The 26,190-nt window shown below is 39.9% G+C and overlaps 1 protein-coding gene across 1 annotated transcript in view; it reads left to right on the top strand.

The window, feature by feature from the left end:
• The first annotated feature begins 16,209 nt into the window (after positions 1–16,209).
• SI (sucrase-isomaltase) overlaps positions 16,210–26,190 on the top strand; it is a 51,529-nt gene continuing 41,548 nt past the window's right edge. Inside the window, exons 1-6 of the mRNA XM_040613819.1 lie at positions 16,210–16,333; positions 17,848–17,921; positions 22,196–22,316; positions 22,404–22,513; positions 23,200–23,351; positions 25,411–25,582. Coding sequence (XP_040469753.1) covers positions 16,210–16,333; positions 17,848–17,921; positions 22,196–22,316; positions 22,404–22,513; positions 23,200–23,351; positions 25,411–25,582 — 753 coding nt within the window. The remainder of the gene's footprint in view (positions 16,334–17,847; positions 17,922–22,195; positions 22,317–22,403; positions 22,514–23,199; positions 23,352–25,410; positions 25,583–26,190) is intronic.

Here is a 26,190-nt window from a genome sequence, read left to right on the forward strand (position 1 = left end):
ACATAAAAAGATCCTGAAAAAAAATTACAGAAGACTTGCTTCATTGTACACTACAAATAAGTAAGACCCCATACCTCCTTTAAAAGACTATACTTACTTTAAAGGACCACCTTATCCTTTCTTTTAATCCTCCCTATGCCACAACAATGAAATTACTAGATATGACAAAATATAAGCATGCTAGCATTGGAGATCTTTGTGATGCTTCAGGGAGAAAATGTCATATTGCATTCCTAATCTTCAAAATGTTTTTGGTAAAATTGCTCAGCTGTGGGGCCCTTCATTACAGGAAACAGGATTTCAAAAGGAGTTATAAAAAAGCCTTCTCAGGCTAAACTTGGGTAAAGTTACTCCTTTGTGAAAAGATGTCATGTACTGAATTCATTAGCTTTCATATTTCTTTCATGATAAATTAGGACTTTTATGTGAAATTTTATATTACTATAGTAATGACTTCATTTGCTTTAATTTCGCAATTTATTTATTCATCTTAAAATTAATTTGGGATACATTTTTGTGAACACATATTATTATCAACTGAAATTAAACTCTTTATTCAAGTCTAGTAAAATTTATAGACAGTACAAGGTCATTCTGGTAGTCAAGCTATTCATTTTTAGGAGCAAAGTTTTCCTAGAGTGAGTGATGCATTCTTAAATCTGTGGAGTTTGTAAAAGATTGTGGCTTTATCAATACTCTTCCTTATATAACTCAGTTCAATATTAATTGTGAGGATAGGTATTCACCAAGGCCATGTAAGGCTGCTGCTAATGCTTTGGTTACTTAAGGTGTATTTCTTAGGGTGCTTTTTGCATGCTGGTCACTATGAAAGTAATTGCCAGCTCATCCTGGCGCCAGTATAACCCATAACTTTCCTGTGCACCCAAGGATGTTGCAGACACTCCTTTCCTCTGCTGGCAGCGTAGCAGCCTTGGCTCCTTATGGGTGATGCCTAAGCACCTCTCTTAAAAGTTATCCTGCTCTCAGGCAAAAGTTCCCAGAATGTTCTATGACCACTTTTGCATCCTGTAGGGACACCGATTTTAAACTACAAAAGCGATGGGATTGAGGGGGGTTTTGCCCCTTGGTTTTGGCTAGTTCCCTGTTTCTGTCTTTCCATTCTCTCTGTGTGTCTCCCCTGCTTTTTTCTCTTTTGAGAGCCATTGCCTACTGCTGATGTGCTGATGTTGTGGGCCAGGTAAGTGTCTGACTCTGTTCAGACCCTTGTGTGCACCATGGGGTCACTCAAGTTGCAAAATCATCTAGCTGCAGGCTAGACTGGGGGCTTTGCTCCCCAGCAGCCATCAGAGAGGAGAGTATTTCCCGGTCCTGGCAGCTTCCTACCCCAGACTGACTCAAAAGGTATTTTCTTCCCTGTTTGCTTATATTAAGTAATGGCAAGAGCCTGAGTCAAGGATTTTGTAGCGGCGTTGAAAGGAGAGGAGGCTGTATGAGAGAGCACCTTAGGATGGAAATAAAGTGGCCACAAGGTAATATACTTGTGCTGGGAGATTTGTCATGTGGAGAGTGTAAACACATCTTAAGAACAAGGTAAAACAGACAAACAAAATAAAAGAAAAAAAAACCCCAAACAACAAAACGCCCTAAAAAACAACAACAAAAAAACCCAACAAACCCAACGTATATTAATGGATAGAGCAATGTAAAAATGTATGGTGCTGAGCCTTGTGGTGACAGTGGTTTTAAAGAATCTCAAACGAGCTGCAAGATAGATAAGACTTCTGGTTAACGAATGATGGTGTTAATATCTTAAGGTGTGTCTTCCCTGAACACACGCAAACTGTACCTTCTGATTTTTTGGAGCTGCTTCTAATGTCTTTCAGCTTCTGTACATTTTTTTGTGATGGTTGCAGTACCCATGATGTAACCGGAGTGTCAAGAAATAAACATTGGCAGAGAACAGCAGCCCAGCAAATGCTCCGCACCAGGTACCTTGGTGTTGTTTGCTGCTTCTGTCTTTGAACTGACTTGGGACTCAAGGAAGGATAAGCGTAGCTATGGAGCTCACAGAAGAAGATCCGAAGGGCTGAAGAAGAGGATCACATTTTCTAATCTGGGCATCTGGAAGAGGGAAACAGAATTGCTTGGGTTGGAAGAGTCCTTTAAAGATCATCTAATTGCCCACGCCCCACTGTAGGCAGGATCATCTTTCACTAGCCCAAGTTGCTCAGAGCCCCCAACCTGTCCCTGAACACTGTCAGGGATGGGGCATGTTCCACAAGTTCTCTGGGCCACCTGTGTCAGCGTCCAGGGACTGTCCAGGGTAAATAAGTAGTAACGTCCTACTGAACACACCAGATCTTCAGTGAGTAGAAAGCAATTCAGTTTAGCAAAATCAGTCAATGCACATGGATTTACACAGAAGGAAAGCCGAATGTTCTCTGCAGTGAATGTAAATACAACTCCCTCTGCAGTGTTGTTTGTAGAAGGTGTCGTGCACAGCACCTACAGAACGCTGCAGCCTAAAACATTTGTTCAATGTCTGGATATACTTGATGTTTTCATTCAGACTCCTACTTGAGGTTACAAATAACTGTAAAAGTATCACAGTTTGTTTGTTGTGGTGGTGTTGTTGTTGTTGGTGGTGTTTTTTTAAAAAGCTTCTAGCTGTTATATTTAGAGAGAAAACCTTGAAGCAGGTATGATCATATGATCAGACTCTTTAAGGATATGAGAGATGTGTGTGTAAAACAGAAGCATCCAAGGGGTTTAATTAACATTTCAGGATTTCAGTGCTTCATCACAGCAATGCAAATATTGCCACTAGGTGCAAGGCTGCAGTTTAGATGTCACTGTGTAGGTTAAATGTCGTGGAGGGGACTGTGGTAATGGAGGTCATATGTCTTTGAACTCTGAGATTTTCCACATCGTGAATGGTGTAAGCATGAGCTGATGCATGTTGCCTGCATGAGCCTGCCTGTCACTTATGCAGACCAGGCTGCTTGCTGAGTGGTTACTGAATTACCATATAGAAAGAGAGGTGTAAGAAAATTAGATTCTTGGCACTGCTGTTATTCATATCTTTCAGTTATTATTACAAATAGGTGAATAACAAATATTCACCCTTTCTTAAAAAAGCTCCTAAGCTTTTAATCCTTTTGTTTTCTTACAATGAACATCTATTATTTTTACTGGGGAAAATATGCAAACCCAAATAATGTCCTGTAATAAAACATCTAACTACGTAAAAAGCTGGTGAGGAATAAGTACATAATAATGGTGGCTTTGCTTTGTTTCTTGCTTAGTAGCAGCAAGAAGCACAGGCGTTGTCTGGAGGACCATCTGCAGCAAGGACAAGGAAAGTCATAGAAACAGTCAGCAGACAAGGTTTGACAAAAAACGCAAAGGGTCAAAACATTGTGATTTCATTAAGTAGCTACTTTCAGAATTATATTTTTCCTCGCTCCAAAAGCTAGGAGAAAATCTATTATTTCAGCTTTTGTTCAATAATGTTATGGAAAGAAATATAATTGGTTAGGAAATGCAGATAATGAAGTTAGGACTTAATAAGGTGTGTTTTGAGTATTGTTTACTAACTGTGTTTTTTTATTGCTTCTAGGTTATTGTCTATATTACAACTCCATAATTTCACCTTAAAATACTTTATGTTGTTTTGGTTTGGTTTGTGGTGTTGGGGTTTTTTTTGGTTTGTGTGGTTTTGTTTCTGGTTTTGTTTTTTTTTTTTGCTTGTTTGCTTTTTATTGTTCTTCTAACAAAGTGAAGACATTAACACTCATTTAAAAGCAACACCTACAGTTTCTGGCCTTTCTAGTTTCAAGAGGGAGTAAAAAATGTGTGTATGCAGCCTCAGGAACCAAAAAAAGTCAGAGAACCTGGGTTGGTTTTTTGTGTGTGTGTGTGTTTTGTTTTGTTGTTTTTTGGGTTTTTTTTTGGGGGGGGCAGTATTTTTGGTTGTTTGTTTTTAAATAGCATTAGAAAATATATCAAACACTACTTTGGAACTGCCTGATGTATGACTCAAGAACCTTTGGAGCTGGCAGGCTTTTGGGCTTCCTAGTGGTCTGTGCATATGTGTCTTCAAACCGGCTCAAGAGGGTAGTCATATAAATATTTTTCTTTTGGTGTGCATTTTGACAGCCTAAATACAGACTGAGGTGATTTGGGGTCTTAAATCCAAGAGTCTCTTTTGCCTATGGTGAATTATTAGATTATATGTGCTTTAGTTAAGCAGATACATATATTAATTTACTAATTTCCAGAAGGCAAAAATTGATGACTTGCCTTGGGATGTTTGAGACAGTTTTACCTCTTTTGTAAGGAATCAAAGGAAAGGGGAGGATTTCTCTTTTTTAAAGATGTTTAATACTTGATGTATGCTTTTTTTGTTTCCTGAAACCAGTTCTCCAATTTTTCACCAATTAGGTTTTGTGTGTGGGTTGTTGGTGTTTTTTGGTTGTTTTTTTTGTTGTTTTTTTTTTTTTTACTCAAAGCAATAAACTGTAACTTGGATATTAACCTTGACCTGTCCATGTTCAGAAAACATCTCTAATGTCTCAGATCTGCTGGTGGAAGATTTCTTTCTGTTAGTACATTTCAGATGGGAAGGAACACACACACAAAATCATATAAAGCTAAAGAACTTGAGAGAATGAAGACTTGAGAGTAAAACCTAACAGCTGTTCCTAGAAATAAGACCCCAAAACAAGCACCTGCAATGGGCTTTGTCTGTCAGCTTGCGACATGCCACATGAACAGTTCAGATTTAACACACTGCCAAGTTCCACCCTTCAATAATGCCCTCATTTTCTGGAAAGTCAGTATTTCTTGAAGAAGCATCTGAGCTCTGTTAGAGTAATTTTGCTAGCTGGCTCAAACCATGAATTCAGATATTTGAGGAGGAATAAGTACTAATGAACTAAACCTCTCTGTCTGGGTGTTCTTCAGCTTTGCTATGGTGGGTGTTTTCATCAAACTGCAAATCAAGAATGCCTTTCCATGCTCTGCACGTTGCCTGAAGCAGAGCAGGAAGATCAGGGTTGCTGCTAAAGAGACTGTCTGACTCTTAAGAAGGTGAAGGAGGGGAGAGACAAAAAAGTTTAGGACAGGGTGGCACAGAGGCAGCTGTTGGACCTTATAGGCTTGCAAACACCCTCAGTAGGTTTCAGTGTGAATGTGTTACAGCAGCCCAAAGCTTCCTTGAGGGCGTGGGCAATATTATCTTGTTTGGAGCATCCTTGAGATGGCAGAGTAGAGTTGTGAGGATGTAGCTTAGGGTTACTGGTTCTACACTTTTGAACTTTATCTACCATCAGGAGCTAGTAATTAGCTGGAAGTAAATATTAATTCTCTTTTTTTTTATAGGCAGTGAAGTCTATCTTAAAGTTAATGGTCAGCTACAAATGACGGGTCCAAATCACTTGCTTGTAGGACGTGTTACATTTTTGATATCCCTCATGTTATTTCATTACAGCTTAAAAAAATAAAACCCAGACAATAGATTTTGATCAAGTAATGGTGTCAAACACATTTTGATACTTCTGCATCTTGATGCATGAATGGCCAAAGAAAAAATTTATTTTTTTCACAGTCTTGTAATTCCTTCCTTAGCTGAAAAGGTAGATAATAAATACTGGAAACACATAAGATTTGGTTCTAGTAAGACCTACAATTTGCTATCTTAAAGAACAGCATTTATTCATTTACAGACATAATCAAGTGATTTATATTCATGATTATGGTTCAAACCATCATGACATTTGTTCTTTCTACATCAGATGCCTTCTCAGTTTCTGCTTTTTTTTTGCTTACTAGGTATAAAGAAAAGAATGAGATGGTTTAAGTTTGGTGTGCTGGTTTTTATTAAAACCTTGTTATATCTCTTTTGCTCTGATTTCAGGTCTTCACAACCGAATCATCACAAGCACCTGAAAAATGTGCACTGCACTAACTACAGTAAGATTTTATGAAATGATTGCTATATTTTAGAGATTCATAGCAAGTAATTTCCTCATTTGCACTGAGCTGCAAAATTTCTTCCTCTTACTATACAATGTATGTTCAGTTGGAATTCTTATCTTTGTAATCACTGTCATGACTTGTACTGGTCTTTAACTTGACCTAACAAAAATTCATAAATAACACTGATATTCAATTTTACGCTATGTTTGTTACCTCTGCCATACTTTGTTGGCTCAAAAGTGCTATTTGAATGAGGATAAAAGCCCATGGTTTAGACATGCTGAAACCTCTTTATCTACAAAAAGATAGTGTTTATACGATGTCTAATTGCATTGGTTTTAAAGAAACTACATATACTTTGAAAATTAACTTCAAACATGTTCTAATTTGCCATGACAATGAAATTATTCCATTTACATTGTTTACTAACCAGATACAAAAATAAAACCAAATCTTTTGGCTGTTGGTTACTATGACAGGAAAATTACTTTTGTCTGAAACCAGGCTCACAGTATCTGATGTTGAATTGTGAAGTACTTTGGGAAAATGAGACAACTTTGGCTGAATTCAAATTCTTCCTTTCCAGGGTCTTTTTTGGAGAAAAAATGTTTGCAATGCATTTGTGAGGCTTCCCACGTCCTTGTCTTGCTTGGTCAGATTTGCATTAATCTGAGTTTAGTGTCTAAAGGACACTTCAGAGCAGGTACATATATTTTTAAAATTATTCTCATTTTTTCCCCATGAGTTTTCTTGATCAGTTTCTCCGTACAATTGATTCACAGCTGTAGTTTGTTTTGGGGTTTTGTTGCTTCCCACCCCCCCTCACCCCCCCCAAACACAGGAATCTTCTGTCCTCTTCAGCAGCCTATGATGTTGCAAAGCTGAACAACAGTGTGCCTTCATGCTCAGATTTGGAGCTGTGATAAAAATTTTGCAGGAAGCTCTGGTAAGTCTTCTGTCTAGAAATTTCAATAAAAAGATACCTTACACTAGTTTTCAAATTTCCATTCTGAATACTGGGTATTGAAGCTTAAAAAAGAAAAATTATGCCTGTGGTGTGGTGTAGAGGAATTTTAGAAGGGTGAAGGCAGGTCAATTAACACTGATAACATACAGCTGTGGGCTGGCTTCAGGGGCGGTGGGGTGGATGATGTGCAGCTGTGGCTGGTTCCTGCTAAGTAGTTAAATAGCTGTAAGGGGTATGGGGGAGGGGCTCTGAAAGAAGCAGAGAGGAGAGACAGTGCTCCCAGAGGTAGGTGATACAAGGAGAGGCCCCAGGAGAAGAAAGGGGCCTGGATGAGGAGATGCTGGCTGGAAGAGGAGCCCTCAGAAGAAAGAATCTGGACATGGCAGAGGCAAGAAGCAGGATGGACTGGCCTGGAGAGGGTGAAGAAACAGCATAGACAGTAGATGAACTTTTGAACCCTTGTGGGGGATTGGTGGCTGTGCCGGGGCAAGGTGCAGGAACTGCTTATTGAAGGTAACCCGATATGTGATGGTAAAAGCTTTGTTGTAGTCGGCTGGTTTTGATAGTGCAACATTGTGGTATTTAATTTGTTACAGCCATTAATGAACGTTCTGAAAGTGTTTTCTTTGCAGTCCATCTCCTTACTAATCTTAACAGGCACTGGTAGAGCCCTGGAGGGTGGTGGTGCAGCAAACAAAGCTGTTCTGTGAACCACATTGCATATTCCAGGTGTTCACTGCAGTCTTGGAGAGTGCTAAAGAACTGGTTAAGGTGTACACTGAACCTTCTTTGCATTGAATTCTACCAAACTTATATTGCTTGGCAGTGTTCTTCAAAGGTCTGAGAACTTTATTCAGGTTTCTGTTTACACGTGTACTAAAGAAAATAAGGTACAATCTGTAAAGAATAAAGGGGAAGAGGCATCAGCCTAAATTTTCTTTCGCTCCTGTTTAATATTGCCAAGGTAGTTTAAGAGTTAAAGATACTCTTTTTGAATTAAGAAGTCCTAGTCTTCAACCTCTGTTTCTGCACTGTATATTATATTCGGTGTTTATGTAAAATAGAGAAATAATGCTGAAAACACAGTCTTTTCTCCCTGTGAACATAAGAATGGGAAAAGTGTAATTATAGTTTCTGTTACCTCTCTGTATGGGCTGGGATTGTTCTAATGGAGTTTCTAAAACCGGATCTTTTTCAGTATGCACAGGAGCTGTGCTTCTGGCTTTGAAAAGTTGTTTGTGCTCTGGTAGAACACTGAAACAAATCTATGATTTCAGTGTCAGAGGAAGACTTGGGGGACAGGAGTAACATTCATGTGATCTTCTTTTTATTTGGTGGTGGAATTTTATCACCGGGTTCCCATGAGCCCTTTAAGAGCTGTGCTGAATTTGGACCAGTTTTCTGCTTGCGTGCATCTGCCTCGTTAGTTTGCCAATGTGTCCTGAAATTCTTGGGAGCAAATTCATCACCACTATAAAACCACTTACAGCAGCAGAGTTACAGGGGGAACAGATTGAGTCTCCTGCCAACAACCTGTTGTATGATATAGAATCTGAGACACTCACCAAAATGTTGATTTGACCCAGTTGAACTTTTGCCCAATTAGGATATTTGCTTTATCTCAGGAAAAGTAAGTTATTACTCAATGTATGCAGGATCTGTAATGTTCAGATATTTGCAGGTGCATTTAGATATAAACTGTAGTACAACTGTGTTCATATTGCCAGGGAGGGACTTGTGCATGGTCTCCCTGCCCCCATACCTGGGACAGGAGCCTGAGTGCAGAGGCCTGCAGTGCTCCTACCAGAGCAGGTGACTGGGGACCAGCACCTCAGGTCACAGACCACAAGGCATTTGTTTAGTAGGGCATAGCAGCCAGAAACTTCAGGGTCTGTAAAGCTGTCTGGGATAACAACCCAGTGACTCCTTGGAGAGGCTGAGCGCTCCTCTGTTCTCTAAGTAAAAACTCTATATGCCACTAATCAAAATAATTCACTTAATGTGACCTCACAGTGACGTATATGTTCTGCTGAGGCCCAGCAATATTCTGTTCGCACCAGAGTAATGTAAATGTGTTCAGATGTGAACTACGTAAGTTGTTAAAGCAGAATCTTCTCATAGCTCGAACTGAAGCTTTCCTATCATTGTCTGGTTTTGTCTCATGTTGTGTCTTGGTAAGATTGTTATCCTGCTTTCATCTAAAGACATTAGAAGCATTCACAGAATTATTTTCATCTTCATTACCCACATGGAAAAATCATGAAGCAAGCAGATGATGAGTGCATAACAATTAGCAGCTGACAGTAAGCTAATGAGTAGCTGACCTGGGAGTGTAGCGCAGACCTATGGCTCTTTGTACCAAACAGTCACTTGTGCTTCAGTACACAGAAAGGTGACAAGGGCTGATCTCTCCTTCTTCTGAAGGAGCAAGGGTGGCATCTGTATTTCAGAGGAGGAGACCTCAGTTGGCAGTTGTCATATGCAGAAGGCAAATCAAGATAGTTTCATTTCCTGAGGCTTGAAAGATGAGTCTTTGAGCACAGGGCTACCAACTGCTGTTTCTAAAAACTGCTTAGCCTTCTTCCTTCCTTGAATATGACCGTAGCTGCACTGAAGAGCTCCCAGCCTGCTGAACTGGGATTGCAGAGTTTTTTCAGGCATATAAACGTCACATGTGGGGAGCACAGGAGTGTGCCCCTGTTGGATCTGTAAAATAGGTGCCCTTTCATGACAGTTAATTATTTGCTTCCTGGTTGAACTGGTAATCAACAAGGAGCTTTTTGCAGGAATTAAGGACTCTAAACCGTAACTTAAAGTAAATGTTTGCTACCAAAACAATAAAACCCCAAATCTTGTGAAACTGTAGAAAAAGCATAAGCTAATTTTTTTTCTAACATGGTCCCTTGGCTGAAAACTCAATTATTAGCACAACTGTCTGGGTGAATACGAACTATGACAAGCTAACAAGTTTTTCAAGTTGAAAGTGAATTAAAAATGTACCTGTTAAAAGCTAAGAGATAAATGCCGCTTTTTAAATTATGACATTTTGAACAGTACCTAATTTCCTAGCTTGTTTTCCTACACTATTCTCTACAGTCTAGCTTATACTCCTGGGCTTCTAGTAATTCTTCTTACCAGCTGTCGGAAACAAATCAGCTTTTAATTCCTGGAAACCAAAGCAGGACACAGCAGAGACCATGCTGTTCCTGCTTTTGATTCAATAGAGTTCTTGGTTGTCTTTATGGTCTCTCAGTGTCCCTGACTGAAGAGCCTTCCCCATTCCTCCTCCTTGCAGTTCGATATCACATCTTGACCTGAAAGCCTGTTGTTGATATCCTTTGTAGACTAATGAAAATATACTTAGCTAGGGAACCTGCTGGTTAACCCTCTTGTGAGACCTTTTTGTTCAGTGCTTTTACACTCTCAAGTTGCATAGAAAATGTTCTCTAGGTGATTGATAATATGTTTGTAGCACTGTGAATTCAGGAAAGCACTTAAGCAAATGGTTATATTGATGGCAGGGTGATTGCAGACATGTTTAAATGAAACACATGGCCATATGCTTTGCCAGACTGAATACTTTCCTGGAACAGTTAAATGAAGATATAAAACTTGGAAAACAGACATATATCAAACAAAACCCCCAGGCCTCCCAAGCTACTGATATCTTCATAATCCATGTGAAACCATTATTTCTCAATATGCACTCATAATGTAGCATATTTGGCAATATTGAGAGGGATGTTAGAATTAAATTTCCAGAGTTTACTTGCGCACGTGAAGACATACATGATGTTACAATGAAATGGAGAGGGTGAGGTAGCTAAATAACAGGCTGCTTTTCAAAAACAGAGTCATTGAGAGTGGTGACATTGATTTGTGTAGAGATGGATGGTTACAGGAAAGCCCTAGTGCTCTATGCGTGTGATTGATTTTCTTTCTTTCAAGTGCTGACTAAGGAATAGAGGACCATTCCCTTTGTGCTCAGAGAGGACACATCTAATTCCTGCACTTCACAGTCAGAGGTGAGATATTGAGGAAACTGAATAAATTTATGAACAGTTCAAAGCATGCAAGTGGCACTTCTGAGCTTTTTTTGTCATTACTGACAAATAACTTGTAAATACTTCAATAGTATGAATTGAAAGCTTTCCTTTGGAAAATAAGGATTTAATGATAAGAATCTATCTGTTGTGAGAAAAAGACTAAACCCAGTTATGTATGAAGATTTTATATTAAGACCATTATTGAAACCTCTTCTTCATAAACTCTTTTCTATATTAATCTTTCATCTTTTTCTTCTGCTTTTGACATTTATTTTTAGTATCTCATGAAATCTGTTTATATTAATATTAAAATTAATACCTTCTAATTCATTCCTAAAAAAAGCTTGAATGGTCATGAATTCAATTTTCTCCTGCAACTATTTCAATAGCTCTTTTCCTCAGTCAGGAACATTTAATGATTTCTTGTGGTACTAAAAGCAGAAATGGTAGACAAAGAATGTGAAGGTTCCATGAATGTTCTAGTAACAAAGATATGAAAAAGAAGACAAAAAATGTTTAGTCATGCAACATAGATAAGGTTATTGACATTTTATGGCTGCTTTTCTCTCATTTGCAGAATCAGATGCATCATATTGAACCAAAATATTATTTATTAACCAGCCACTCCTTGGCTACAATAACCACAGTATCTGTTTCATACAGTTTCTGCAATCTGCCTGTAATTACGTATGTACCTGCCATTGGTAGACTGGTTAGCAAACAATGCAATGAACTGATAACAGCAAGGGATAAAGCATCAGTTTTAATGTTGAGCATTACAATCGAGAGCAGCAGATGAAGCAGGCAGAGGAGCTTTAAGGTATGTCATTCCTTCTACTGCATCCAAGTTTCTGGAGATTTTTGCCTCACTGCTGAGTACATATTACAAAACAGAACTTACCTTTATAAATTATAAAGCCTTATTTTCAAAGCCACAGGTTTTAGGGGAGACCATGAGAAGGAATGAACTGAAATGCAACATTATAGCTGGGAGGGGGTGGGGCTTGGTGACAATAACTGTAGTAAAATTTTGGTTTTCAGAACAATGAACGTTGCTTTTTAGGACTCTTAACTGACACACATTGAGCCAATGTTAAAGGGAACTCAGGAGAGGAACTGCTGGAGTATCGTTTCCTCCTCGTAAAGACCAGGCCTTTAAGATGTATGCTTTTCCACGTGCAGTGTGGTTGCAGGCTTTAAGTACAGTACTCCTTGGAGGAGTAACAGTAAACATAGTATTAAAAATGGCTACAAATTTTGATGTTAATGGAGAAAATACAAAAGCTTCTTTATTAATCACTAGCCTGAAAAGCACTGTTATCTAAGTACTAGCTTTGCTTTTCTGGGGAAAGCTGATGGGGCATTTCAGATATCTGAAAGGGTACTGGTGGGCCTTGGAGATGGAGGAAATCAAGAAGCTGTCTACCTTGTCTGGTCTCCCAGAGGACCCTTCTTGTTGTGGGGTTGCTGAAGGTCAAAGAACAGGTGCTGGTTGCTACCACAACAGTACATCAGTGACAATATTGCAATGATTGAGACTCCCTGATACCCTTTCATCAGCTGGAAAGGCAAGGAGTGATCAGCAGGGCTCGCTCACCCAGTCCCATATAGCCAGTTCAAAAGTCTAATGGAGAGTGAAAACTGACAGTAGATTACTGTGGTCTGAATGAAGCCGTGCTGCTACGGAGTGCAGCCATAGTGGACAAGCTAAGGCTTTGTTATGAACTGGAGTCAAAGGCAGCCAAGTGATATGACACAGGTGATATCGCTAATGCATTTTTCTCAATCCCTTTGGTAGCAGACTGCAGGCCACAGTTTGCTTTCACTTAATGCACCTGGAATTAACTGCCCCAGGGGTGGAAACACAGCCCTACCATTTGCCATGGACCAGGCTGCACTGGAACATGGTGAAGCTCTGAAACATCTGCAATACATTGGTGACATCATCATATGAAGCAACACAGCCAAAGAGGTTTTTGATAAATGGGAAAAAAAAATTAGTCCAAATCCTTCTGAAAGCTGGTTTTGCCAGAAAACAAGCAAAGGTCAAGGGACCTGCAGAGGAGATCCAATATTTTAGGAATAAAATGGCAATGTGGACGTCATCAAATCCCAATGGATGTAATCAATAAAATAACAGCTATGTCTCCACTAACTAGCAAAAAGGAAACACAAACTTTCTTAGGTGGTGTGGGTTTTTGAAGAATGAATATTCTGAATTGCAGTCTTAGCCATGGGCACTATTGCACAGGTTGTTCACATGTGAAACATGCTGCAATCAAACAAGCCAAGTGATTAAAGCCTCTTTGGTATGGAGGACAATGGCTTCAACATAAATATGGGGAAGCTGGGCAGGCTGACTATATCACACTCCCACAGACCCGTCAAGTTAAACACTGTGTGCTTACAACAGTGGAAGCAACCACCAAATGTCTGGAAACATATACCATGCCCCATGCCACTGTCTAGAACACTATCCTGGGCCTTGGAAAAATAAGTCTTATGGTGATGTGGCACCCCAGAAAGACTTGAGTCAGTTAATGGGATTAATTTCCAAATCAAACCCTTAGGCACTGGGGGTCAAAGCGCATGGCATTGAGTGGCATCCTTTCTCACGCACCAGCTTCTGAGAAAATTGAATGACGTAATGGACTGTTAAAGACTGTGCTGAGAGCAATGGGTGCTGGGAACTTAGGGTGCAGATCTAGCAAAAGTCACCTGGTTAGGCAGTACTTCAAGGGATCTGCCAATCAAGCTGGCCCTGCCCATCAAAACTTTTACATACTATAGGAGAGGATAAAGCCCCTGCAGTGCACACAAAAAGTATGCTGGGGAAGATAATGTGGGTTATTTCTGCGTCATGCAAAGGCAAACCCATTCATGGGACTGGTTTTGCTCAAGGACCTGGGCACACTTGTTATGTAATGCAAAAGGATTGGGAAGTCTGATGTGTACTTTAAGAGGATTTGGTTTGGGGTGAGAATATTCAATGATGTGAATTCATGACGTTAATTGCCATATAATACTGTATGCCATCAGTACTATGGTTTCTATATACCATATCAATGGTATTACAGTAAGAATTACCCAGATTGCTGAAGAATGAATTCTGATGAAAGCAAGGCAAGTTCGGCAATGATAGAACCAGATAAACGCAGTGGTGATGGAATCGCAACTGGCTTCCGCATGCAACAATCTAACACCGCACACCATCTCTTGTGCCCTGCGGGACAGTTATGATAAATGGAGCCCAAAGTCTAAATGAGCTCAGCAGACATTTTAGAGGGATGGCCCATAGGTTAGGAGAATGATATCTGTGTGTATCTATCAAGAGACAGGAAAGGCAGTGGTGATTAATTGGGTTGTATTGGAAAGTGAGGTACCTGGGATTGACTTAGATGGTATAGAATAAGGGGTGGGTGTTGTCCTGCTTTCAGCTGGGATAGAGTTAATTTTCTTCCTAGTAGCTGGTACAGTGCTGTGTTTTGGATTTAGGATGAGAATGATGTTGCTAACACAACATTTTAGTTGTTGCTGAGCAATGCTTGGACTAAATCAAGGACACTTCAGGTTCTCATACTGCCCTGCCAGTGAGTAGGCTGGGGGGGTACAAAAAGCTGGGACAGCTGGCCCCTGCTGACCAAGGGATATTCCATACCATATGACATCATGCCGAACCATAGAACTGTGGGGAGTTGGCTAGGGGGTGACAGCCTGTTGCTTAGGGACTGGCTGGGCATCAGTCAGTGGGTGGTGAGCAACTGCATTATGCATCACTTTTTGTGTATGTTCTTTTATCAGTATTATTATTATTTGTTCTTTTGTTTCTGTCCTATTAAACAGTCTATCTCAACCAATGAGTTCTAACTTTTTTCCAGTTCTCTCCCCCACCCCACTGTGGGGGAAGTCAGTGGGCAGCTGCCTTGTATTTGGCTGCCTGCTGGGTTAAACCATGACAAGCCAGTGTTGCTTTTACTCTTCCTTCATTCCTGTGGCTGTGGGATCTCCATGAACAGGGGGGTGCAAGTGGGTTGATGAGTTACACCTGGAGGAAACGGGAGGCAAGCATATACAATAGACTTAAACTGTTATTTCACACATGCACCAACAAAAAAAAAGTTTCTTCTAAAGTTATTTTTCATTCCTTTGGGTCATCATTAAAACATGTAGAAGCATTTTGATAAACCAGTGCGATGCACATGTATTCCCACACTTTCTTGCTTTAACTAAAAAGCCCCCACCATTTCTATGTATTTAAGGTTGGTTTATAAGGTTAAATATTCTTAACCAAATGCAAAATGCAGTAGCAGCTGTCAATGTATCTTGATCTGGATGCTGGAGATTAGTTTTAATTAGTTTTATTGCTGGTGCGCAGTTCAGTGTTCGTGGTACGGTGTTGGTCTCACGGGGCCGAGCAGCTGGCTGTGCAGCCAGCGTAGCCCCTTGGCGCAGCGTGCCTTGCTCCTCTGTGCCTCACAAACAGAAGTAATACTGGAAAAAGACGACTTTTACAGAGCAGTTTAAGGCACTGACTCCAGTGACATACGCTTCCTCATTTCAGTTGTGATTTCAAAAGCTACCACTGTACCAAGGGCTTGTACACCTGATAGATTCTTCCACTTTACAAATACGTAACTTACCCTGCTACCGTGCCTTGGCTTTCCCATGTGTCATGAGCATGCTGTCAGAGCTCATTAGAGGTTTTTGTCAAATAAGACTTTAACAAATCAAAATCCTCCTTTAATAAACAGAATAGTTGATGTTTATTCTTAAAAAACAAACAAACAAACAGCAGAACAGAACACATAGTAAAACAAAGAAAGGGGAAAAAAGGCGGGGGGGTGGGGAGGTAAAGGATTTTGTTGGTTGGTTGGTTTTTTTTCCTGTTTCAGGCATTTCAGTAGCATGTAAGAAACTCCATAGTTAATCTCAGGAGAAAATTGATCTTTGTGTATAAAGTGGGTTTACATGGAAGAAAATACGTTTCGCAGTGATTGCCCACTAGTGTAACATTGCAGTAACCTGTGCTGTGTGAACTATTCTGAATTTATCGTTAAATATGGTTGAATAAATAGGAGATTTATTGCACGTAGCCCTTGAGGAGCGTTTTGTTTAAATGCAGGGATTAGGGGGCATGGTTTAAAGCCTGAATCATTTATTAATTTTGCTAATTGAATACATTAGTACTGTAATTCATGAGTTTTCGAAGCTGTTCCTTGTGTTTTCCTTTGACTAACGGTGTTTCCCTGGGTCTAGATGGGCAAGAGGAAGTTCAGTGGGCTGGAAATCACACTGATCGTCATCGTCTGCCTGGTGACAGTCATAGCCTGTGTCCTCATTGGGCTTCTAGCATCAGGAGAATCCGGTGTCAAAACTACAGGTAAGTAGCTGCTGCTGGTATAGAACCAGAGCAAAAATCCTGGGTGGGAACTGCTCAGCTCTGCTTGGTGAGGTTGTTGTAAATGTTGCAGAGCTTCAGGAACTACCTGTTGGCATCATTTCTGTCACTGATTCAGACTTTGCAAGTACATGGACGTTCATGTGAGAAAAAGAAAAAAATCGCTCTAAGCACTGTGTAAAAAAAAAAAAAAAAAAAAAAAAGTTATGACTCTTAGTGTTACTATGATGTTCTTATCATTACCCGAAGGTGAATATTGGTCATTCCTTCCTGCAGATAATATATGTGAAGTTATCAGTTATGAACGTAATAACTCAGAATTTATCGTCATGGTAGCAACTTTTATCCCTTTCTCTCAAGGCTGGACTTGTTTTATAAACATATAACTAGCATGATAAAAATTTTTAATATTAAAAAAGAACACTGAAAAAAAAAAAAAAAAGGATCAGGAGACTATGTGGGAGTGGCCACATTGTGTGGAACATAAATTGTAACTGAAAAAACCATATACTGTTTCCTGCTAATGTGTTGGTCATTAGAAACCACTTGTCTTACACGGATGTGATATAAAGCAGCTGGCTTACAGTCCCATTTTGTCTGAGTAACCCCATTTACACATGGGGATTGAAGTGAAAAGCTTGAAAGTGAAAATGACAGTAAATATAAATAAGTGCTTATACAAAACAAACACTTTGGTGTTTTAGTAAAACTGCCCATACAGGCTACTGCCTCCATCTTTTCTGCTTGTTTCAGTTTCAAGACAAGTAGGAATCTGCCTGAGCAAAAAGCACAAGTGCATATATTGCAGATAACATAAACAGGTGTGTCCATGTATTTGTGTGCATCTTGGCCTGAGACAAGATTTCTACACTTCACAGTTCTCATTCCAAACATACACAGTGTTCCAAAATATATGTAAAGTGACTTTCCGTGTTGGAAGAAACTGAAACGAGCCATCAGGTGCCCTTTTTGCAGCTAAAGTTGCCGAGAGATCACCTTAAATTCAATCTGACAAACCTGAGATCTAAAAGAGCATCCTAATGGAGCTTTAAGGTGCTTTGGCCTGCCCCTGTGAAGAGCAGTATTTCAGGGGAAGGAACACCTCTGAGAGCAGTGGCACAGTACACCTTAAGAAAAAAGTCCTTCCAATTTCTATTTGGCATGTGTTTTCATGAGAAGCAATGCATATTGAGCTACAGGATGTACTGAAAACTGGATTAACGTATACCTTAAGAAATAAAATTATCAGTCACCCATATGTTCAAGAACCTTAAAGTGAAGTTGTCCTAACTTTATCTGAAATAATTGCATGCAATTTTTCAAAGGTAAAAATGAATCACACTAGCTGTAACTTACACTCATTTGAATCTATATTAATGGTTAGGGTTTCAATATGGTTAGAAACAGCAGAAGTAGTCATTGAGTTAAGAGGTGATCAAGTTATTCCTACATTTTAGAAATGCTGGTAATAACCTGTTAATTTATTTCCCTAACAGAATTTTCGCCAGAGTGTCCAAACATATTAATAGCAGAGAGAATTGACTGCATCCCAGATCAAATATCAACAAAGGTCTGAAAGCATTTAAGAAAAAAATAGAAAATAAGACTTATCCCATAAAGCCTTATGCTTGATTGCAAACATGTAAATTGTCTCTACTATAACAGTTGTTTGCTTAACTTTTTTTTTTTTTTTTTAATCTGTGATTGCCTGAATGCTTTGCAGGGTAGTGTAACTCCTGTATAACCTGTTTCAGCCTATTGACAGGTCTCATTTTTCTAGCCACTGTAGCCATTTGCTGTCAAAGGTTGAAGACCACTGGCAAAGTACTCCCTAGCAGTGTGGTTTTGGGATAGGTGGGAATAAAATTCGTCAGACAGCAGGCAGCTGAAAAAAGCCACTCTTTTAACAAGTTTGCCTGAAGAGTTTCCTTTTGTCTGATGGTCAAGTACTAGCATTTGTAATAGATCAGAAATAGCAGGTGAGGATGCCCTTTACCCAGATGCACAAGACTTTTATAATATGAGACATGGTAACAGTTTCCTTTCAGAACCCATTTGAATCTCAGGGAATCTTGCTTGGTTGTGGTGTCTCTCATTTGGGAGAGTGCAGAGTTTAGAAATGACGTTTTGTCTTAAGGTTCTATGAGTTAAGATTCCTAGTGAAAAGAATCATCTGAATTTTTCAGTGCTCTCACATTCAGAACATTTGTGTAGTGGTTGGTCTTGAAAGGCTATTATTATTTGTATTATCATAATTATTTTTCATCTTTATGATGGATGTTGTCATTTTCTGTTGGAAGCTTGTGAATGCCTGGCATCTTTCTTTGGGTGTGTGTGTGTGCAGCTTAGGAGATAAAAGAGTGAATATATTTATGATGTGTGGTGTTTGTCATTCACAGAGGTATAAAAAATTCTTAACCAGCTGTCTCAATCTCTAAGGAAATTCCATCTAATTCTGGAAATGATGGTTGTTAAGCTTCTGTCATGCCATGGGTTTTGTCACAATATATAGTTCAATAAAGTCCTGTGAGTGAACAGGTTTGTAAAAGCTCAGAACACAGTCTGTTCCTCTACTCTTCTTGTTCCTTCACCCCACCCCCACCCCTAACCCCACCCCCAGAAGCAAGCATACCACAGTAGAAGCAGTTATGCAGATCACTTTAATCTTGAATTACTACCTTTGAACCAGTCACCCCACATTCACTGTATGATAACTGCAGCACTTAGGGAAATAGTTTTGCTCTGGTTGCAGGTGTAAGCCTTATTGTAAGTCTGTCCTTGCTTTTTACCATCGGTGATCAGAAAGAATTAAAAAGAATGAAATGATAGATAACAGCAGAAATGTAAGGCCAGATGCAGGTTTGAACATTGGGGTACTTGCTCTGGAATATTCTGTTCTGAATTATTTCTAAATCTGTTTTTTTTTTTCATTAATGAAGACCAGGCAGCAGATTTCACAGCATTAGAGACAAACATCACCTTTGACCTGTGCCCTGATGAAAGCTGTTAGGTCCTTGCCTGACACAATCCAGTCCCACCCCAGTGTGTCTGTTCATTCTTGTATAAATTTTCTGCTGGAAGCATTTTGATTGTCCTTTAGGCTATTCTAATACAGCAACCAGCAGAGCTGCAAAACTGCAGGTACCTGCTTAGAATAACATAACTCTTCTGTAGTGGTTTCCATTAGTGGTTTTCAGAATAAACAGCAGCTAGGAAAATTATGATTTGCCTAAGGTCTTATGGCAGGTTAGCGTCTGTCTTGATTTCTTTATTCACTGAAGATGTCCTAGATGATGCCAAAATATAAGTAGGATTGCAGGGGATAGAAGTATGGAAAGCAAATAGATATTTATTAACTGATCACAGGGCTGATGAAGATAGACATGCTGAAAGAAAGTAGATGTGTATTAGCTGTTCACTGCTGTGGAAAATTGCCATGAAGTTTGATTAGACAATAATGCACCAGTAAAAAATGAACTACCGTGAGCAGAGCTAGTAATAGTCCATTATTGGACTCATACCTCTGAAAGCTTAGGGGAGGGGGTATTGTTTTTGTTCTAATTTGTGTGGTTTTTTTCCCAAAATAGCCTGCTGGTAGAGGTTTGTTTGGATACACGTAAGAGAGACATTTTAGTTCAGCACATAGACAAGCTATTCTTTTAATCCTTGGTGCTCAGTTCAATGTTCAGAAGCTACCTCATACTGTACCCCAGCATAAATTATTTCCTCATATCCAGGATTAGTTCTAATTAAGTTTTGGCTTTCTTGGGTATTAGTATCTGTTATGCTGGTTTTATAGCTCAGAAGCTGTGATCAGCTCACATCTTTATTTACACTAAATGTAGCTTTTATAACATCATCTCTGGTGTCTTGGGATGAACTCTGCTCCTTTCCCTGTGTCAGGTGTAACCAATATTGCACTTCTGTATTTATTTCCTTATGCAGCATGCTCAATGTGCCATGAAAATACAGAGCTATAGCTTACAAATCCACTAGAACAAGATCTAGCTAGATGAATATCACTGGAATGGCAAGCAACTGCTGAAAACAGTCAACAAGTATTCATGAGAAGTAACTGGAGAAAAAGAAAAGCATGCTTATGAAGTTGGGAATGCAGTACCAGGCTTTAGGAAAATGTGTTTGAGCTATTCTGCATTGCATGGGATAGTCACTGCTCTAGGAAGGGATAAGAGGACGGAGGCAGCAACTCAGTTCTTATGTGTTTGGGATATTCCCCTGTCTATGAATGAAAAGAAGTAAGGGAGTAAAGCTGCGATCTCTGCAGTCATGGAAGGGATCAGTGCTTTTTGTCATTTACTCTGAAATAGTTTATAAAATGGTAAACAGGGAGTCTCATGGTAGAGTTGGGAAGGTGGAAAGTGAGCATGGGGTTTTCACAGCCTTAGAAAGCACATTGATTTGTGGATCAATGTGGGGGAAAATGAGTCACTACATCTCTCCTCCGACTGTCGTTTTTGCTTGGAAGATAATGAAAATGACAGCAGAAATGTTTTCTGATGTGATGATTCCATGACAGAGAGACAAATATCTTCTCCATTAATCTGAGTTTTATCTTGGGTGGGTTTGCAGAGATTTCTGTGCTCTGTGCAATTGCTACATTCAGTAGCACTAAGACCTCCCAAGCCAGTGCGTCTGTGAGCTGGCTCCATGCTTTCCTTCAGCACTTACACGACTCGGGCTGGAGCTGGCTTGTCTTTGCTCTGTTCAGAAGCTGCTAAAAATTTTTGACCTGTACGGACCAGTTTGGCCTCTATAACCCAAAACCAAGTGCTCCCAAAGACAGCAGCAATGGAGATTTTGGACCATATCAAGAGGCAGAATACTTTAAATAAGAATGGCACAAACAACAAAAATACTTGGGCACAATCAGATAGAGGCAGAAACAGCTTCTGTTAGTGTGCAAGGTGGAGGGGAGGTCTTGAAGAGCTGTATGTTGGTATTGGATATCTGAGATTAGTTATGGACACTGCCCTTTGCCCACAGTGAAGTTTGTATTACTACTACTGCTCTTTGCCTTAAGTAATGAATTGAGGTTCTTAAGGTGAGAAAATGTGTGGAATCTTAGTGGTGTATTACCCATATCTTATCGTATTACCCAGATCTTATCTTCAAACATAAAACTTAAGGAAACAGCACATGAATAAGTTAATTTCTAACAAAAACCAAAGATAGAATCATTTTGTAGCTGATTAGGCTACTGAAAAGTAGTGTAAAGGTTGGTGCGACTACACTGAGATACATGCTTTAAACAACAGGTTTATTTGTTTGGGATTTTGTTTGTTTTTGTTTTGGGTGGGGAAGTTAATTTACCTCAATTTGAAGTTCTGCAAAATTCATATGAACATTTCTGCTTTTGGAATATTACACTAAAATGTGGATATTATACATGGCAATCAGTTATGTATATGTTTAACCAGTTGTTTACAAGATATTAAGCCAACTATAACTTTCACCCCCTCTCCAGTGTGTGACTTTTGGTCAGACTGTACTGTATCTGCCACACCTCAAATGTTTCAGATAATTATTTTAAAATGCTTATGTTGCCTGTGGACCTCATGGTTTTAAGAAAGAATGAATGGCTACTAAGCAAGTTTCTGCTCTGAATCCAGAAAAAAAATCCTTTCTATTTAGTGTGTTCTGTGCCATTGAGTTCATTCAATAGAGTTTTAGAGAACGAGTAGATCTGATTGCAGATATTATTAAGGTTTCTGATATTTGGGATAAAATGAACTCCATGTGCATTTTAAATGTTTTAGTATAGCTATATATATATTTATATGGTTTAAAATCAGCTCACATGTGCCCCTCATTTCCTTGAATCAGCTCACCTGCATCCTGCGTGGCTGCTGCTGGAGTCCCAGCAGTGATACCAGTGTGCCCTGGTGTTTTTTCCCTTCAAACCATGGGTACAAAGTGGATGGGTCAACAAGATCAACACAGGCAGGTAAGCTTCAGGCTGAGCTCCCCAATTTATGTACGTGCCAATGTCCAATTCAGTACAGTAACATTGCAACTTGTGTTTTTTCCAAAGGATTCGAGGCTACGTTAACAAGGCTGCCATCACCTTCCCTCTTTGGAAATGATATCAACACTGTTCTTCTCACAGGAGAGTATCAGACACCAAATCGCTTCCGGTTCAAGGTTAATCTTTCTTTTCTGCTGTTTTAAGGTTCATGTTCTGTGCAAGATTTTAGGTGGGTTGTAACTCTGCAGTGAGGTTAGAAGGGCTGGACTAATTCCTCTGATGCAGTCTTAAGACTCCCATTGAAGTGTTTGGCTCTTCTCTTCTTCATCCTCTGCTGTTGCAATGCATCAGGTTAATGAGCGTTTAGCACAGCCAGATTTCTGCATGAAAAATTACTGAGAATTTTGAAAAGCTCAGCTTTTATATTATCTATGCTTTTTCCCCATCATAGGAAAATTTTGCAGATAAATATGTTTGTTTACTTTTTATTTATGGCCTGGCCAGATCTCTCAATCATTTTAACAGACAACATTAATACCTCCAATGATTTGTTTACTATGGAAAACTCAACAGTCCATGCATGAATGTAGAGTAGCAACGGGTTCTGGTGTTAAGCAGGGCTTCTGTGGGAGAGTTTCTTCTTGAAGTGGGCTCCTGCTGAGCCAGGGAAACAAAGTAAAGTATTTTGATGGTAATGGCTGAAAAACGAGTGATGAAAATTGGAAGTGAATAATGATGAAGGCAGGAGTCTGGGATGGGTTAGGAATATCCTTAGCCAGAACTGTATGTTAATAGTGTAGAATATTTGAATTAGGCAATAATTTTTAAAAGCTCAACACTTCTGTTGTTTAAACATGTGCAGATCACTGATCCTAAAACGCAAAGGTTTGAAGTCCCTCATGAGCATGTGCAACCTTTCACTGGATCCGCAGCCTCCAATTTAAACTACAAAGTGGATGTCAAGCAGAATCCCTTTGGCATCGTGGTGACCAGGATAAGCAACGGTAGAGTGCTGTAAGTAATACTAGTGCTTTTTCTGAATGACAGGGATGTCATTGGTTTTCTTTGAAAGCTGACGTTGCCACACAAAAAATATATGTCCAAGATGCCACGTGCAATGTGCCTTCTTGGACAAGGAATCATAGAAAGGTTTGGGTTGTAACTGACCTTAAAGATTGCAATCTATTTTTCCTCTTCTGAGTGATGGATATTCTGCAAGGACTCTTGCAAGGCCTTTGGAAAAAAAATTCTGTGGTATGGAGAGCTCGGTCTAAAAGGCTTTAGGATCGGTGCTCTGTTCACTTTCTCCCAATACCAGAGAAACCTTTACAGCTTCTTCGTTCCTTTAACTTGGGGAATTTCTGTTTTCCAAAGTATTCCTTTCCAGTGCTTCAAATCACATGGGAACACTCTTCATTGCATCTTTTATTTCTCACAATCATGCTGAAGCCCTGAATCACCAAAACCAGTTGCCCTTCAGACTGGTGTGATATCCAAGCACAGCTGGCGCAGGCCACTGATCAGCCAGGCAGGTCCTGCTGTGAGTAAAATACTTGGTGGACTTCCACATTGAATGCTTTCGTGCCCTTTGGGTTCTAAAAAGAGATACATAAAGCAAACCTAGAAATCTAACAGCATGGCTTAAAGAACCATTAGAAAGGGGAAGTGTCAGGACGAACATGCTTATTAAATCAGTCCAAGAACGATTACCTGTGGGAGTGCTAGAGCAGTTGGATTATTAACGCTTCAAGTTTAATGAATTAGTGGTTACTTTTGTGCTCTTATTAGTATTGTTTTCTTGCTTAGAATCCTCTCTAATGATTGATTTGCAATTACAGAGAGAGCACAAAAGATGGACTTGGTGTTCGGTAGTGCGTGACTAATTAGGCAGGTATATGGAAAGGGAATACAGAGCCTACTCCAATAGAACCATGTTGAAAGAGTGCTCTGGAAGATTGTCTGTCTTTCCCTTAGGCCTTTCTTTAATTTGGTAGAAGTGGCTGCACTTCTGTCTCCTAAAGAAAAAAATCACAGCGGTGCTTGACTCTGAGTGTCTACTTGGAGATGCCTGATGAAGCCTCTTTGGCACCATCAGGGACTGCAGGAAGGAGCGAAACCTGAAGCTTCGCTGGCCAAGGGAGCCGAGGCTGTGGTTCACCGTTACAGCAAGCTAAAGGAAGGAGAGGAAATCACAGAGTCCATTGCCCTGCAGCGAGCTGCTGCTTGGGACACCCCATGGCAGGAATTGGGCTGCCTCCCGCTGCTCCCTGCCTCAGCACTGACAACCAGGCTTCCCCACCGTTTCTCATGTCCTTTCCATAGAAACAGGGAGTGACGTTAGGTTCTGCTGAAGTATTTAAAGCTGTCTTGATCCTTATTTGGAAAAGGAATTGTTTGTCTGCAATGAAAGGAATGGAGGAAGCTGCAAAACTAAATGAAGAGAAAAAACTGTATTACTGAAATGGACTTGTCCTGTGTGCTTTGCTAATGGATGTAAAGGAGGAATATTGATCTCGGCTTGTTCTGTTTGTACAGATACACACAGTAGTCTCCGTGTCTATTTTCAACACCAGCAACTTCACACTCCTTGAAAAGCCTCGCGGTGGCTTTATGCAGAATTTGCTACAGGAGGTGCGATAGCCCTCAAATGGGACTTGATCCATGCTAAGGACGATGTTATTACTTTTAATCTGTGCTCATCTGTGCTCAGGTTGTTCGAGAGTGAGCCCATTTCTACCCCTTACTGTGAGCTTGTTCAGGGAGCAGATTCAGGATGCAGCGCAACAGGTGTGGGGTGGGAAGCTGAGGTGGAAGAGGGGAGTGCAGATGTACCCCTGAAAGTAGATGGGCCGTGGGTATGAGACGTTTCCGCAGGATCAACAGGCACCGCTCACCTCGTCGTCAGTGCAAGGGTCGCTCTGCTCCAGCCCCGCACCATCCTTCCCCCCTCTCCTTTCAGGTCCCTGGATGGACATGGGAACCTGCCTCCCAGCTCTAACGGAAAGCAGCGGCAACAGTTGTTACAACAAGTCTTGGTTAAATATTGGTTTTGTTTTTTAAACTGTTTCATCAGATTTGATACTACCATTGGACCACTGCAGTATGCTGACCAGTTTTTACAGCTGTCAATCAAACTACCTAGCAGCAACATTTACGGTGTGGGAGAGCACGTGCATAAGCAATACCGACACGATGTTAACTGGAAAACCTGGCCCATGTTCAGCAGGGATGTTGGCCCCTCTGGAGTAAGGACTGGTTTTCTTCCGCTTCATTCTTTGCAGATGATTTCTGAAATCCAAGCGTGTTCTGCAGCTGACACATTAATGGTAGCACTGAGGTTTTCCCTAAAGATGTTTCAGGCACTGCAGGTGCCTTACTAAAAGGTAGATGGTACTGATGAATATTCCCTGAGGAAGAGCTTTTTATAAATATTTTGATTTTTGTGCTGATGTGTAGTTGAAAACCGGTTGTTAAACATTAATACATTAGTTTTCAGTTTCTACTGGTAAGGAAAATAAATAAGAGTTTGTACTAATGCATTGCTGTGTGCAGCATTCAGTACAGATGACACATGCTTCTTCAGTTAACATCCTTGTTGCTTGGGACATGATGGAAACGTTTTCTTTAACATCTGCCTCTTCCCAAGATAAAATACGTCTCTTAGCTCTTATTAGTTTCTATAGTCTGTATGGCTGTCTCTTTATGAAACAATTTCCAGGGCACCCATTTTGTGATAATTGTAAGACTATTTGATGCTAATACCTCAGTTTTATAAAGAAAAAACAACGTGCTTTACTTTGAGAGAGCATCTCAGTGTCTTGCTGAAATGTGAGTTATGCTAACAGAAACTAGA

The sequence above is a fragment of the Falco naumanni genome, chromosome 13 (genome assembly GCF_017639655.2).
Source record: "Falco naumanni isolate bFalNau1 chromosome 13, bFalNau1.pat, whole genome shotgun sequence".
NCBI lineage: Eukaryota > Metazoa > Chordata > Aves > Falconiformes > Falconidae > Falco > Falco naumanni.